The following is a 15,064-nucleotide window of genomic DNA, read 5'->3' as shown; positions in this document are numbered from 1 at the left end:
ATCCACATATCTATTTAAAAAAACAACGTGGGTGTCGGTGGTGGAGTTCTCGAATTTGACTTGTGCGTGTTTGTCTTGTCTCCCACATGGGTTCGTTTTAATGCATTGCAAATACAACTGTGGGTGGTATTTTGTTGTGTTGATGGTTTGGTTTTGTATTTTACTTCAAGGCAGGTAGGTCACACATGTGACGAATTTATGCTCCATTCATTTTCAATTATTTTCTATCTCATTATTCATGGCATGCAGATGCTTCACATTGTTGAGTTTCAATTTTCAATGCATGCCTTGTAAATCAGATCTAGGGACGACGGGTGAATTCTTCCCTCATTTTTGTTCCCACCTCCTCAGTCCTTATAGGTTTTTACTGGGATCTCCAGCACGTGAATAAAAAATATAAAATTACATAAAACTAGACAGTAAATTTAAAAACCACGCATGACAACACAACCACATCAAGTTTAATACAAATATCAAAGTTATTAGAACTGGATCGTGATGAAACGGGTACCCTTACCGGTTTAATGTTCACTGGTTTTATTTTGATACATCGGAAAATATATTCACTGGTTTTACCGTTATAAATTAAACAATATTTTTTTAAAAGAAATATATAATATATAAGGTAATATAGAATAAAAAAAATATTAGTAAGAAGGAGGAAGAAGATGATTCATGAATTTCTGGGCTAATTCACGAATTTCTGGGTTTTAAGATGAGTTTTTTATGGTGGTTGAAGGAGGAAGAGTGGTGGTTGAGGGAGAGGGATCAAATTGCAATGAAAGCACAAGATGTACAAGGCTATTTGATCAAGAATTAACATGTCCAAAATGAGCCCAGAAGACTATATATAAGTATGGCTGTTGAGGCCATCAAACAAATGTTACACTTGAATTAACTGCCAGGCATGTGGTGTATATTGACTTTTCACGCAAGATCTGGAAGTCCGTCAAAATGATCCAGACCAAATAATTGTTTGAGGGCACAACACGCCAAATCATTTTCTAGAAGGACTTTCAGGAAGGTTAAAAGCTGTTGCTCTAAACAGAAGCAACAAAGCAGAAAATGAATATGCACATAAACTTAAATTAGGACTTGTCCGACTCAGATTGTCCCTCGAGCAGCTGATTTACATCATATCGCAACATGTCCACATATTCCTGCATAATAAGAAATTTAATTTTTTATGAGATTGTGCAGTCATTTCATTAAAAAAGCATAAAAAAAATCTTCAGATCAACATATGAAGGCAGTGCAACAGGCAACAAGCACCTTTGAGCACACAACGGACATTTCACATAAATGAATACTTACCCTAGCTAGGCTCTCATTGCTGCATAACTCATCCAGAAGATCACTAGAAGCACTTCCACTGCCAGAAAGCTCGACAGCATTTTCAGCTACAGCACGGAAAACATCACTAGGTGGATTCAGGCGATCAATCCTCTCAGCTACTGATTGAAGGTCAAGCTGGAAAAGATAAAAACATCATTATTGAGGCACTACCACATTTCAGTTTACAAAAATAATGGATAATAATGTTTAGTTATTTTGACTGCCAAACCACGGGCAAACAGACAATTAGGCCATGGTTTGCAACGGCTGGCAAAAGGAAAACAATACTTAGTCATACTAACACAAATACATGCCATGCAACATGAAATGTCAAAATGGGCAGGCCAGGCTTAGCTAAGGATGAGCCAAGTAAAAATGCACCAGCAGCCTTTGAAGGATCTTATCTGAGCCATAAATAAATGGAGAGTAAAATAGGCTTTAGTTCATTTACCCACCATAAAGACATTAAGAAATTATTTTAATAAAATTAAAGAGGTTGGTTTACAGATCTAATGGGCCAGCAAGCTATGTCAAACATGCCACTAAAATAATGGGCTAATCCTCATAGTAACCCACTCTGGCCCAGTTGCCAAGGCCCTTTTGACAGTTCCATCTATCAACATAAATAGTGTAGGAACAAAATGTACCACATTCCAAACCAACTTTCCACAACACTCATAAACAAGACTAATATAAGAATTCTAAGAGGCAGCATCAACTTGTCACAGAGATGCAACATGTAAATGATACTCCAGTTTTCTCACTCTATTGCTGCCAAAGAGGAGATTGAAAGCTCACCCCATCAATGGGAAAAATCTATAAATTCCAGCTTCCAGTTAACATATAGGAACTGAAGAGGACTTCAGTTAGAACCAAAATAAGTGGCCAACACAAAACTAATTGTTCTTAACAGCTCACAGAAATAAAGAACATGGAAGTTCAGTAACACAGCCAACGGCTTGCAGTTAGCACATGTACACAAACCTGTATGCTTCGATTATCAGAACTTTCATCTCTGTAGGGTGCACCAGGTTCTGGCTCTGTAGCAGAGAATAACGAGGGAGGATTACCCCCACCAAGCGCTCGAGATACAATAGGCATCATCTGTTGGAACATACTTGACAAGTCAATACCGCCACCCTGCCCTCTCTCCATTCCAGCAAACATATTTCTCCCCATATCCTGACTGCCAACCTGTTGGACAATCTGATTGACTGTATTCATCATCTGTGGGCTCTGCGTGAACTGCTGCAACGTATTCCTCAATCCATCAGGTGAGTCAACTCCTGTTTGTTGTGAAACTCCTTCCAACAAACCATTCAAAGCAGGGCTATGCAAAAGCTGAGACATTAAACCAGCCACATCAACCTGGCTACTACTGGAGGGCAAGGGCTGCTGGGATGTTCTATTAGCATTTCTCAAATTCACAGCAGATCCATGACTAGCTAGAGTTTGCAATAAATGTTGACCATCTGTTCTGGTCTGCTGACTTTGATTGATGGAAGAACCAGATGATCCATCATCAGCACCTTTACCTAAAGGAGATAGAGGTCTAGTTCGCCTCTGTTTTGGCACACAAATTTAATAAGAACAAGTCAAGAATATAGTCATGAAATATGATAAAGTAAAAGATTTAAATAGTGTCCATATCATTTAAGCACAAGTTTGTCAACTTTACAATTTTATTACAGTTTATGTAACAGTTTACATAACAGACTCTAGAAGTTCAATAAACGTTAAGTATTCCATTTTCTTTACAGCATGCTGCTGTTTTTCATTATTATAACATTTACGACACGTTTTCCCATATCACAGATAAATCAATATTTCCCATTCTCCAACCCCTAAGTAAAAAGTTCAGAAAAAATGCAAATGTTTCCGAGGAAAAAAAAAGATATATATATAAACATGCCCCATAGAGAATAACTGTAGGTAAAGAGGGTGGAACGGGGACACTTTCACTCATCATGGGGAATCTTTATCTTCATAGGATGCGGAGCATGGTAAATAAATCTGTCACAATCATGTCAAATAGAAACCTCATTTTTTAATAAAAATTCCCAAACTTAAATTGCTAGTCTTGGAAGTGCAACAAAATTAGCTTCAACAGAACATGTTCAAAACTGCTACATCATATTATCTTCCAAATTATGAAAGCATACTAAAAAAATTCAATGTTAAGCTGAAGAACAGAATGACTTCAGAATACCTACCAGCCAAGGAATGGGATTCATAGCTACAGTTCATACGGACATATCAAAGCACAAGCACAACATCTAAGAAGTTATCTGACCAACCATTGTCTTAAAACAACCACACTCTAAATCCAAATATTTTCAGTTTCTAATTAGTACAAAGTAAAAATATTTTATTCATTCTCCAAGATACAAGCCTAGACACAATCCGAATTCAAAGGCTATGTGACTTGTGCTACTTTTTAAATTGGTTAATTTATAGAAATACATACTGGAAAATATGATGTGTTCTTGTGGTTAAAATTTAGTGTGATTGAGGGAACTGCTGCAAGAAGTATAACAGAATGTAAAGTCAAAAAAGGAAAATAAATAAATTGAAAGGGAGGAAGAAGACTCATCCAGCAACCTTTCAAACACCGCAAATATCATTTCAACATTACCGCAAACAAATCCATTCCCACAGCATGCCACGTCAATTGGAAATTTCAGGCTTCTTATTCATAAAACATTACCAATAAGCTTACCTTACGCTCCAAACCACCCACACCCAATCCTAGTGGAGCAGCTTTGGCAGGTTCAGTTCCATCTCGTCTTTCGATTACTGATGGAGCATCCTGTACTTTTTCTGATTTTACTATTGTTTCTCCACTAGAACAACTTGGTAAATCTTGATTGGAAGAGCTGCTTGAAACGAATTTGTCAACCAAAACATCTCTCTCTTCATTATTATAGGTTTGGGTTGCCTCGGTTTGGGGCTGGTTGTGATTGAGAAACTGTTAGTCAATTAAAATTAATCCTTGTAGCAGACAGATATATCATAAGGTATGGGCAAAAGAACTACCTTCTCCACTCCAGTTTCAGAAGTGCCACCAACTGAGGATGCACTGGCAGCCTCACAGCCATTCTCCATGGTATCTTGCTGTTCATTTCCCAGCGGAGGTCTTGATTCAGGCCCAGAAGACAAGTCCCTATTACTTGATTCCATTTGTCCTGATTCAACGCGAAATAATTTTAAAACTAAATGATACTGAATAGAAGCTTAAATATAAAATGAAATAACAATTTGGTAACCACCTGACGGAACTGTGTTATTTCCTTGCATATTACCAACAGAGTTCCTAAGGCGAGAATGGATTTCAGCTAAAACAGATGAAAAAGGAGCTGAATCATGAGGTGGCTGTGAAGTAGAAACACCAGATCCAGTTTGCGTGCTACCAGCAATTCCAACACCAGGAGTGTGTGATGGGAGAGTCGCTGATACAGCATTTCGAACAGGTAATACCCGTGTTGAACCTGAATCACCAGAGCCGGGCTCATTACGGTGTTCACTTCTTGTCCCTTCCCCATTATTTGGCCTAGAACCGATTGCTGAAACAATTGGTGCCAGAGAGGTACCTGGTAAGAAGCAAAATAAATAAAAGCTGTATAGTTCATAGGTATTAGTACAGTTAGTTTTACTTACCAGCATGTATGTGAATGTTTACATTCCTAGGAGCACTTCCAATACCAATGGTACCTAAAGATGCAGGAGTTGAAGATGGAGCAGGACCGCCAAAAAGGGAGCTTGTCTGAAGTGGAAAGGGCTGAAAAATAGCAATATATCAGCAGAGTCAGAAACGAAAATACAAAACCCATCAACCAAACCGCACAGATAAGGACATGGTTCAGTAAATTGATCATCAAATATGCTGCAAATATCAATGAACTTGCATAATGCGAGCACTTAGCACACCACAATTTGTGAAGAAGAGCCTCTCCTTGACCTTGGTTGGGTTTTGATGAAGACAACAACATCAAAAAAGAAGAAAAAGGTTGAAGACCATAAAGAATGGAAAGCACAAGGTTTTGGTTAGTTGGATGTTTGGGATTCAGTTACAACTACCTTCTCTGTATGCTTTTCCTATTCTTTCTGCAATATTCAATACATAGAGATAAGGGTTCATGAATCAATTCAGGCTCTGGAATCCAATTGTTCGTCAATTGATTCTTCCCTTTCTCTGTGAATTACCAGTTCTAACAATTTCTATCACTAAATTGACGTCACTAATCACTTTCAGTGATGATGGACTAAACTGATGCAAACTTTCTTCGGATGACCAAAGAGATGTCACTTATATCTTTGAGGGGCTAAAAACAATTGTTTACTCATCATAATTATATGTGTAGATACCCTTTCTAAAGCAACTAGTGATGCTCAATATAGAACTTAACTAAACCAAGTCCACTGCCTTCTCTCGCAGAAAGACTGCGAAGCCTAGCTTCATTGTTGATTTTTCTTCAATCTAATTGCCTCTAATCTAGCCACTTTTAAAGAGACATCTTTCCCTAATTTTCCTCTTTTCTCTTACAAGTTCAATAAAGATGTTATCTGATTTCCCCTTCCTTCCAGTATTTAGCATACAGCGCTAACTTTGCTATATGCAAATATAATCGGATTCACAGCAATCCTCAGTCATTCTTTTAATTCATTCTTTCACATATCATGACACAATCTATTGAATATTTAGTTTATATTGTTTCTGAAGCCAAGAAAATAAGCATACAGTGTAATATGTTAAGACTTAAGAGTACATGTGAATATCAGATTTCTTTACTCAAGTTCCACAATGAATATTTTTGTTGAACAGAGTAACTACGACAAGGTTCCGAAATAAAAGTGGTTATCAGCTGTGTTTCTTTCAATCTTCAATGTGCTGCTAACAATCTAATTGCAGTTAAACCAAGCTAATCTTGTATAATTTTCACATTTCAGTTTTGAAATATCAAACCATGCATAGTTTATCGCATGTTAATCAACTTGAATGCTTGATTGAAACATCAGCTAATGTGAATAGTTCAAAATAAATGACGAACCTGCACCATTATAGGATTTGGCCCTGATGGAGAAATATAAACTGCTGGTCCAGCATTCACAACTGATTCTGCCTGAAATTGGAATATGATCATGAACAATATTTTGACACAATAAAGTAAGCCAGATCACTTAAGAAAATAATCAAAACATACATAAGACTGTCCCATACGCAGTGTCAACATTGTTCGACCAAGTTCAAGTAGAAGTGCACCCAAATGCTGCATAGCAAGTCCTATCTGCATTGACTCTGACTGTATTTGACCCCTCATACCCAGATCGGTAGAAGTCCCCTCTTGCTCTAGGCGTCCAGCAATATGCTAGAGTCGCAAAATTACAAGTAAAACGTAATCAGATAAGATAAAGAACGAATATAGTAAGGTTATTTCATACTAACAAATCCTACAATAAAAAATATACTACATCATGATAACAAAAAAAAATTAGTTGGACAGAGCTACTTCTATTTTAGACTCGGTCTGTTAGAGATTTATGTGTCATTGCATCAACACATATGGCCAGGGATGAATGGTGAGATATCAGAAGATTAGATGTTTTATTTAACACGAGAATAAATACATCTCTCAAATACTAAGTTGAATTAAAGAACCAAAACTAGGAAGGCTCTTAATTACTTTCAGTTCATAATTTCATATAAATAAAACTTCATTACCATCGATCGCTAAAACAAACAAACTCAAAATGCCAGTTATTATGACCATGTAATACTTCCTCCGAACAGAAATATATAGAATGAAACAATCAAGCATTTAAGATAGTACTGGTTAAGAGTATATTTATAATGCTCAAGTCTTCTTGCCAGTAAAACTTATACTGTAGACAACAAATATCCTACAATTGCAAATTGAAGAGAAAAGCAGAATATTTTTAAAAGGGATGTGTAGATTACAGATAGTGCAGCAACAGCTTGACTACCAAGCAACTGTTCTGCACGATGCAATACAGTGCTTAATGCTTCAAGTGTTGGCAATCCCTGTGCATTGGAAGGCAATTCCACTCTTTGATCTGCAAGGTTAGTCGAAGAAAGATTTGGCCGATAACCTGCATAAGCAAATATAAATATTTCAATGTCTGTTCAATTTAAAAGAAAAGGGCAACAGTTTCAATATCATACCATTTTGTGATAGTGCCTGTTGCATGCTATTTATAAACTCAGACAGTGTGTTCAATGAATCAGGAATTGGCTGAAATGAAGGGGATATGTTATAATAAAAACAAAAGGCATTAAACTTCAAAAATATTAAATTAAGAGTGTATGCAGAAGAGATATTATGTTCCTACTGAATTGAGAGAAGGAAGGGGTATGGCTCCTGCAGCCATAGGAATCTGAACAACTTGAGGCATAGATTGGAATGCCAGACCAGGAAATGTCTGTCCAGACGGTGCCTGATTTCCTGCTAGGTTTTGTCTTACAGCATGCACTCCTTCAGTTTCATTCCCCGGTGGAGCCTGACCAGATTGATTCAGCCCCAGTTTAGATACACAACAACCAAGTTCAAAGGACATATATTGTAGGATACATGTAGCAGAGCATCTATTAACTTGAGAGGACAGGTGTTTTGCACTAAATCTATTTCACAAAATAAACTGATGACAGAATATAAGAGGATTTATCCATGGCATGATAGTAGCAAAAGGAAAAATAAAGATCTACCATTGTATAAAAAAAACGGAAAGTAACAATTCTAAAATTAGATAAAGGATTATCCCAAGGTGGATGAAATAGAAGCCATAGGGCGCTATTTGGCCGCTATTTGGTGGAACTGATAAAAACCCAAAAACAACCCACAGAAAGTTCATGTTAGGGCATTTTGGGGACGTATTTCAGGGTTTTAGCTTTTGAAACATGCTGAAAATGGTTTAGTTTGAGGAGGAAGTGATATAGAACTTTCATGTTTTTACTTTTATGCAGTTTAGTTTAGGAATTAGAGACTTAAACTTATTGGTTACCTTGATTCTTGTTGGTAGTAGTATGTTTTGTTTAAGACACCTATGACCCTTTTAATATTAATTATGAGTTCCATGAGTTTTGAGTATCATTTATCTGCATATAGTAATCTTATATATACTATACAAAAATTCACAATAGTATCCATCCCTCTATGCGCTATACCACAATGGCATTTGTGCAGCCGGCCGCTACGCACTGCTATCCGAGATTGACAACACCGGGATTATCCATATGATACTTGAGATTGGGCACTGTTAGAATAGTCGGTGAAAATAAAAAATTGTGCACCAAAAAACACAAGCCACCTGAAATAGATAATACAACTTCTGACTGATTCATAAACTATCTGATAGGGGGCTATGTGAACAGTGCGCATGAACAGTGACTGCAGTAGCAGATAGGAGGTGTTTTAATTTAAATTGGGTCAGTTATTATTAGTTAGTTGTGTCTGTTTGTAATTGTCTAGGGGTGGTTATTAAATAGGGGGTGTGTATGTTCATTTGTTTCATTCACAAGTGGTGTCTTTTATGGGGAGAGACTGGACTCCCGAATTCCAGAATTAGGAGAGGCTGACTCTCGAAAAACCAGAGTTGCATCATTACCTCTATAATATATTCTGTTCTTATCACTATCTAAGCAGATGAAATTGAAAGGAAAAGTAGAGGAACTTAACCAATTAACATGCACTGTTGAAAGGAGAATCTCAAAATAACAGATAGAAAATATAGACAAAAAAATGGCTGTGAACTTCAATCAGTGAAATTCATGTATAAGGAAATTAAATGAGAATGATAGAAAATATAGCAACACAGGGTCATCTTGTCAAGCAAAAAGTGATACTCACTGAAGAAGTTTGTGTAGCATTAGGAACATTAACTGTGCTCTGGCCACCATTTGCAATAGTATTCAAAACTGTCCCAATAACCTGAAAACATAATACAACATATAATGTTTCTTAAGCAATACCAAAGCAAACCATTGCCAACACCTATCCAAAAACAGAATAGGGCAGAAAACAAGAACAATAACTACTCAAAATAGATGCAAATAACACAGTAACGAACCCGGGTTAGGTCTTGAACAATGCCTTCACCTTGTTCCCCCACATTAAAAGTCCCAAGAACAACACTGTGTGATATTTGCCCAACACGATTACGAGGAGCCCCTGAGCCTGTATCATTCCCTTCCAAATAATAAAGTTTATGTTTATCATCAGCATTTAGTACAGGACAACAGAAACGTGATCTACAAAAATTATTAAGCTTTAAGGAGAAAAAGAAAAGGACCATGATTTACACCTCTGTTACCATTTGTGCCAGTTGGCTCAGCAGATCTCGTACCAGACGCCTGTGACTGATTTGGCTGTCTTTCAACTAAATGCAATGTATGCCCATTCTCAACATCTTCAAAGGTTAAGGATTATGTTATTAGAACAAATAGATAAGCACCACAGTTTGATTTCAAACAATAAGCCATTTCATCAAATATAAAAAGTTTTGCTTCAAGTCACAGAATTTCTATTTGCCACGCAATCCAAGTTTTTTAAAAGCCAAACTAATAAAGTATTCAATACAGAGAAGATACTGAATGTAAATAATGCACTTCACTTGAAAGATAACTAAATCACCTTATAAGTAAGAAACATCCAGGTCATGGATCTAATTTTAAAAAAATAAATTAACAATTTGAAAGGATACGATACTCAGAAAGGACATGCTCATCCTTTAACACTTTTCCTCTAAAAATCAGGCGTTGCTGACTAACTGGAACACCAATTTCATTAGCAATTTTCTCTTTGAACGATGAAACGGGCATCTGAAACAATACCATTTTTGGAGTTATATTCTAACTTATAGATATTACCACAAGAAAGGACCTGAAAAACACAAGAATGACAGGAATGGAGACTATAGCTAACATTATTGTCCACTTGAAAACTGAAGATGCGGGAATCTAGAGTCTTGATATTAAGCTGAACAGTTGAGTCCGAACTCTGTGCTGAAGTATTGGCACTAGTGGAGCCCTCATTGGAGCATTGATCCGCCATGCTGTTGGTTCAGGTGCAAAGTCTTGGAGCAAGGAATACAGCAGAACTAACCACACCAATATGATACCAAAGTAACTGCAACACAATGCAGTCCAGAGATATTTCATTGAAGCATCAGAAAATGACCTAACAAGAACTTGTATGAGCAGTGATATATATGTTGATTTTGAGATATTAAATTATAAAACCCAGTAAGTTACAAGTTATCTGAGAGATGGATTCCAAAGATGCAAAATGATTTGTGATTATCTTATGCATCACTTTACTCGTTTGTCTAAACAACTCAAAGTGCCATCGACATGTCGTCAGTAGTGTAGCCTAATGCATATGCAATCAAGAGACGCGGAAAATTGTATGTTTACATCGAATGAAAATAAAATGCACAATTTATTATCATACACTAGACGCGGTATAAAAAAGCTATGAGATATGAAAACAACAGAAATTATAATAAATGATAATAGGTGCGATTGAAGATTGAGAGATGATGACAGGGAGGAAGCAGAGGATTTGGAAGGAGTAAAGGGATCTATGTTTGGAAGATTGTAGAGTAGAGGTAGCAAAAGAAAGAAACTCACCGGAGATGGAGGCGATGATCTTTCCAGAAACAAGTCTGACAAGAGAACAGATTGAGACTCTTCCAATAATCACCTTGAATAATAATTATAATATAACCTAGTAATTACAATACATCTACATATTCAAGTATTCAACTCATTTCCATTTCACCTTTTCATTTTTCTTGTCAGCGAAGCCAATTCACACAACAGTAACAAGTCGCCCATGGGTCTTCGGGGAACTGGGCTTTGGCCCATGCACTCAACCCCACCAATCTTAATAATATCAACAAAAACAATTCAGGACAAACTATTTGACCAAAAAATAATAAAATCTATCTATATCTATATCTATATCATATACTAAAGGAAGGTTTTGTCACGTAGCATTCCTTTAAAATTTAAAACAGGAAGGTTTTATATTCATTTTTTACTATTGATCTTACTAAATTCTGTAGATATCATTGGAATAATTGTTGGCTGTTATCCTGTTATTGAATTCGAAAAATCTGGAGAAAAATGCAAGAGGATGGTAATTAATCTTCTTATTGATGGGTCAGTTCTATCTTACATTTCAGATTAGTGATTTTATTATAGAAAATTTTCAATATTCAAATCATAACTCTGTTTAACACATGCTACAGGAAAAAATTTGATTGTACTCTATTTGGTCACTATGTCGATGAATTCAATTCATACTTTGATAATGATGCATCTACAAACAACGTTCTGGTGGTTCAATATGCAAGGGTTAAAACTTTTAGAGGTATAAGATAATCTCATACTTAACATCTATTTACAACTATGACAAAATTTTGGTACATAATCATGTTTATTCAACATGTTTGCTTAGGAAGAACACAATTGCAAAACTCAATGTACTCCACAAAACTGTTCTACAATCCAGAAATTTCAGAAGTGAATGAGTTAAGAAATTGTATGATACAATACTGTAAAATTAAGTAAATACAAAAAAATTGCTTTTAAAAGTAAATCTTAATTTTCACAATAAACTAATTAATTCTTTTTTTTTTCATGCAAGCAAAAATGAAAATCAGGTCATAACTCCCAACCTATCCCAGAAATCTATCTATGCACAGACATCTGCTGAGGAAGATTTTCTTCATAAGAACACAAGAATGTCAATTGAGAAACTTAAGGATTGTGAACATGTATGTATCTATTTATAAAACCTTAATATAATTTGATTTGATTTTCAATATTTTCAACAAACTGTCCTTTAGCAAATTGTTTAAAATCTAATGATTGATGTCAAATTTTCAACAGGAAAAATATGTAGTGATTAAGGCCACCATTAAACACATTGTAGACTCTGATGATTGGTGGTACCCTGCGTGTAAATGCAATCGATCACTTATTCAACGGAGCAAGTTGTACTATTGTGAAAGTTGCAAACACCACCTTTTGACAGCAATCCCAAGGTATTTTTCCTTGTCTAAAATTTTTGTACACTGAATCTTAAAAAAAATTCTAACCTTCAATACATGTTGTTACATTTGACATTACTGTTTAGTCACATCAAGTTTAGCATGTAAATTAATCAAAATCTAGATACCGAATAAAGGTCCGGGCTACTGATGAAAGTGACTTTGTATCCTTGGTTATATTTGATGAAGAGGGATCTCTGATATTAAACCGAACATGTTCTGAGTTCATTGATATACTTGATAAGGTATAATTACAATACTAATGCTATTAAAAACCATATTATTCTTATAATTAACTTCATTATAATATTATGGTTGACTAACAAATATGAAATAATAATTTTTCAGAAAAATACCCTGCACATTCCTCCGGCTCAACTGCTTGATTTGGTGGATAAGACATTCTTATTCAAGGTTGAACTAAAAAAAAATCAAAGCTCCAAATATGAAGCATGCTATCGTGTTAACAGACTAACTGATGATGCTTCAATCATCCAAAAGTTCACTGAACTCATGAGTCCAAAAAAATTGGTAATATATCTATATCTACATGTTATATACTAATTTATAATTTAAGATCAAAACAAACATTTCACTTATTAAAATATTTCTCATTAGGAGGTTGACAGATCGGTCACAGAAGTCATCAAAACAAATCCACAAAAGACTGAAATTGCAAAAATGAACTCAAAGGTATACCTTGACTTTAAAATTTAAAACTTTGAATAATTCTTATTTAAGTAATATGATCTTTTAATATTTCAGGATTTGATGACTGATTTTACTGCTTCTATTGATGATGAGCTTAAGTCTGAAGAAGTTAAGCAAAAGAGAAAATATGACAGCCCAACTGTGACTAAGAAAGATCCATTCAAGAGGACTTATACCCGCAAAAAGGGTACTGCTGGTGGAGAAGCATCTGATGTTCCAAACAACAAAATCATCAAGAAAATCAAAAAAGAGAAGATCTAATGTCATTTCTAAATACCTGGGACAGGATAAAATAACCATTTAGTTGTGCTTCTACATTTATATTTTATTGCAAATTGTATGTTTTAAAAATACTTCAAACATAATTACTTAATGTGTTTATATGTTTTAATTATATTTTGATTACATATGTATTATTTTATTATTTGGAATCTTTATTGTTATATATCTATTATGCCCACACCAATATATTGTTACGTGTCCCCTCCAATTTATTATCATGTTAATGTTTTCTCTATATCTTATGAAAGTTATAACTTAAAAGTAAATGGTTATCCAAATATCTTTCAGATAATCTTTAGAAATTTCAAAAAAAAAATTAACTATTATACTCTTTTTATAAATAGATGATTTAGACTTTTTTTAGCACAAACAAAAATTAATATTTGCATACCCAAAATTATTTATTCAAAAATTTTTTAAACGTAAATTTACATGGTAAACTTAATATTTAAAATTAAATAATATGTTAATTAAAGGATCAACTAAGATTTTGGTAAAAAAAAAAACTAAATTTGGGTTAGTTAGAAAATGTTTGGGTTTAGTCCCTACTATTACAAAAATGTTTTAAAACTTAGAAGGATAGTTTATGAAAAAAAGCTGATGCTTATAGTTATTTTCAATTTATTTCAATAAACTTTTTAAAATAGCTTATAGTTATAGTTTATGAATAAACGCTTAATTAAGTTGTTTTTTCAAATAAGGCGTTAATCAATTCACTATATTTTCACTTCATAACCTTCTTATCCCATTACGTCCACCTCACTCACTCGGTTCCTAATTTAATTCTTGTCCTTTTTCATACCATCAAAGCAAACCTAAAGATTCAACAATTTAATTAAAATTCATTCACAAAAAAAAAATTAAAAAAAAAACCAAAAAAGGAATTCAAAAATCTTCAATTGAATAAGATCTGATGCTAAAGGTATACCTTCAGTGAAAAATTGTACAATGATATTGCTAAAATAATTACAAATAAAAAAAAAATCACAAATCTCTAATTTTTTGTTACTTTTCTCCTTCAGCCTTACGAAACAAAAAAAGAGAAGATAAAGAAGAGTGTGGGAGTGGAACGGTGAAAAAAAATTAATGTTGCATGTGAAGGAAATGAGCTACGGAAGGCAATAATTAGAGTCTGATTAGGATACTATAATATTCATCCACATACCTGCTTTTAAAAAAGTAATCATACACGACCTCATACTCGTGTGGGTGCCTATATGAGTACCTGTCCCTGTAGCCGTGCCCACTACCCACAATTTAATAAAACAAATTATATTTTACATGATTTTTTTCAAAAAAATTTTAAAAAATAAATACTATTATAAAATTAAAAATACAAATAATAATCCCATTTATTTTTTAAACTGAAAATCCAAATTTATAACAAGTAAAATATTCAAATAAGTATAATATATGGAAAAAAAATAAGTCATAAAGTGAAGCATTAAATTTTTAATTTTAGAATTGTTAATAAACTCCTAAAAGTAATATGTTACTAACTAAATTTAAAAATACTGATATGGATAGCTTAAATGGTACTTGATGGATTAAAATTACATAAGTTCTGTTTTCAAATCCTATTAGTACCTAGATATCAAAAACCAATAAAATTAAAAATGATTAATGATAAATTAAAAATCATATATTTTATATTCGGACTTCACTA

The 15,064-nt window shown here is 34.2% G+C and overlaps 2 protein-coding genes across 5 annotated transcripts; one reads left to right on the top strand and one right to left on the bottom strand.

The window, feature by feature from the left end:
- Positions 1–822: 822 nt before the first annotated feature.
- On the bottom strand, positions 823–11,136 carry LOC130717006 (ubiquitin-like domain-containing protein CIP73). Of its 4 annotated transcripts, none has more exons than XM_057567089.1 (18): positions 10,979–11,136; positions 10,272–10,475; positions 10,051–10,168; positions 9,652–9,756; positions 9,418–9,536; positions 9,198–9,278; positions 7,684–7,851; positions 7,517–7,586; positions 7,292–7,443; positions 6,537–6,701; positions 6,384–6,455; positions 4,993–5,113; positions 4,605–4,925; positions 4,372–4,520; positions 4,055–4,303; positions 2,320–2,898; positions 1,315–1,470; positions 823–1,160 (listed from the first exon to the last, which is right to left on the bottom strand). In XM_057567089.1, exons 2-18 carry the CDS (start codon positions 10,398–10,400, stop codon positions 1,089–1,091), a joined length of 2,826 nt encoding a protein of 941 aa, XP_057423072.1. In that variant the 5' UTR covers positions 10,401–10,475; positions 10,979–11,136; the 3' UTR covers positions 823–1,088. The 4 variants fall into 4 exon arrangements, with proteins under 4 accessions (XP_057423072.1, XP_057423074.1, XP_057423075.1 ...); XM_057567091.1 differs by having other exon boundaries at positions 4,055–4,285; XM_057567092.1 differs by having other exon boundaries at positions 4,605–4,898.
- LOC130717310 (replication protein A 70 kDa DNA-binding subunit C-like) lies at positions 10,722–13,377 on the top strand. Its single transcript, XM_057567492.1, has 10 exons — positions 10,722–10,752; positions 11,416–11,512; positions 11,602–11,723; positions 11,811–11,883; positions 12,000–12,129; positions 12,245–12,399; positions 12,530–12,650; positions 12,754–12,936; positions 13,024–13,098; positions 13,171–13,377. The coding sequence occupies exons 1-10, from the start codon at positions 10,722–10,724 to the stop codon at positions 13,375–13,377; spliced, it is 1,194 nt and encodes a 397-aa protein (XP_057423475.1).
- The last annotated feature ends 1,687 nt before the right edge of the window (positions 13,378–15,064 follow it).

This window comes from Lotus japonicus, chromosome 5, assembly GCF_012489685.1.
Source record: "Lotus japonicus ecotype B-129 chromosome 5, LjGifu_v1.2".
Classification (NCBI taxonomy): domain Eukaryota; kingdom Viridiplantae; phylum Streptophyta; class Magnoliopsida; order Fabales; family Fabaceae; genus Lotus; species Lotus japonicus.
Note: the sequence above shows the minus strand (reverse complement) of the source record. Positions and strands in the feature narration are given on the sequence as shown.

What these genes read in the sequence shown, in the direction of transcription:
- LOC130717310 (XM_057567492.1), top strand. Translation starts at nt 10,722, where the DNA reads ATGCATATGCAATCAAGAGACGCGGAAAATT. An exon ending in ATCAAGAGACGCGGAAAATT is followed by an intron (nt 10,753 to 11,415) that starts GTATGTTTACAT and finishes TAAATTCTGTAG; the next exon opens with ATATCATTGGAATAATTGTT. An exon ending in TCATGAGTCCAAAAAAATTG is followed by an intron (nt 12,937 to 13,023) that starts GTAATATATCTA and finishes ATTTCTCATTAG; the next exon opens with GAGGTTGACAGATCGGTCAC.
- LOC130717006 (XM_057567089.1), bottom strand. Translation starts at nt 10,400, where the DNA reads ATGGCGGATCAATGCTCCAATGAGGGCTCCACTAGTGCCAATACTTCA. An exon ending in CAAATCCTATAATGGTGCAG is followed by an intron (nt 5,114 to 6,383) that starts GTTCGTCATTTA and finishes GCTATTTTTCAG; the next exon opens with CCCTTTCCACTTCAGACAAG. An exon ending in AAACATTCACATACATGCTG is followed by an intron (nt 4,926 to 4,992) that starts GTAAGTAAAACT and finishes GCTTCTTACCAG; the next exon opens with GTACCTCTCTGGCACCAATT.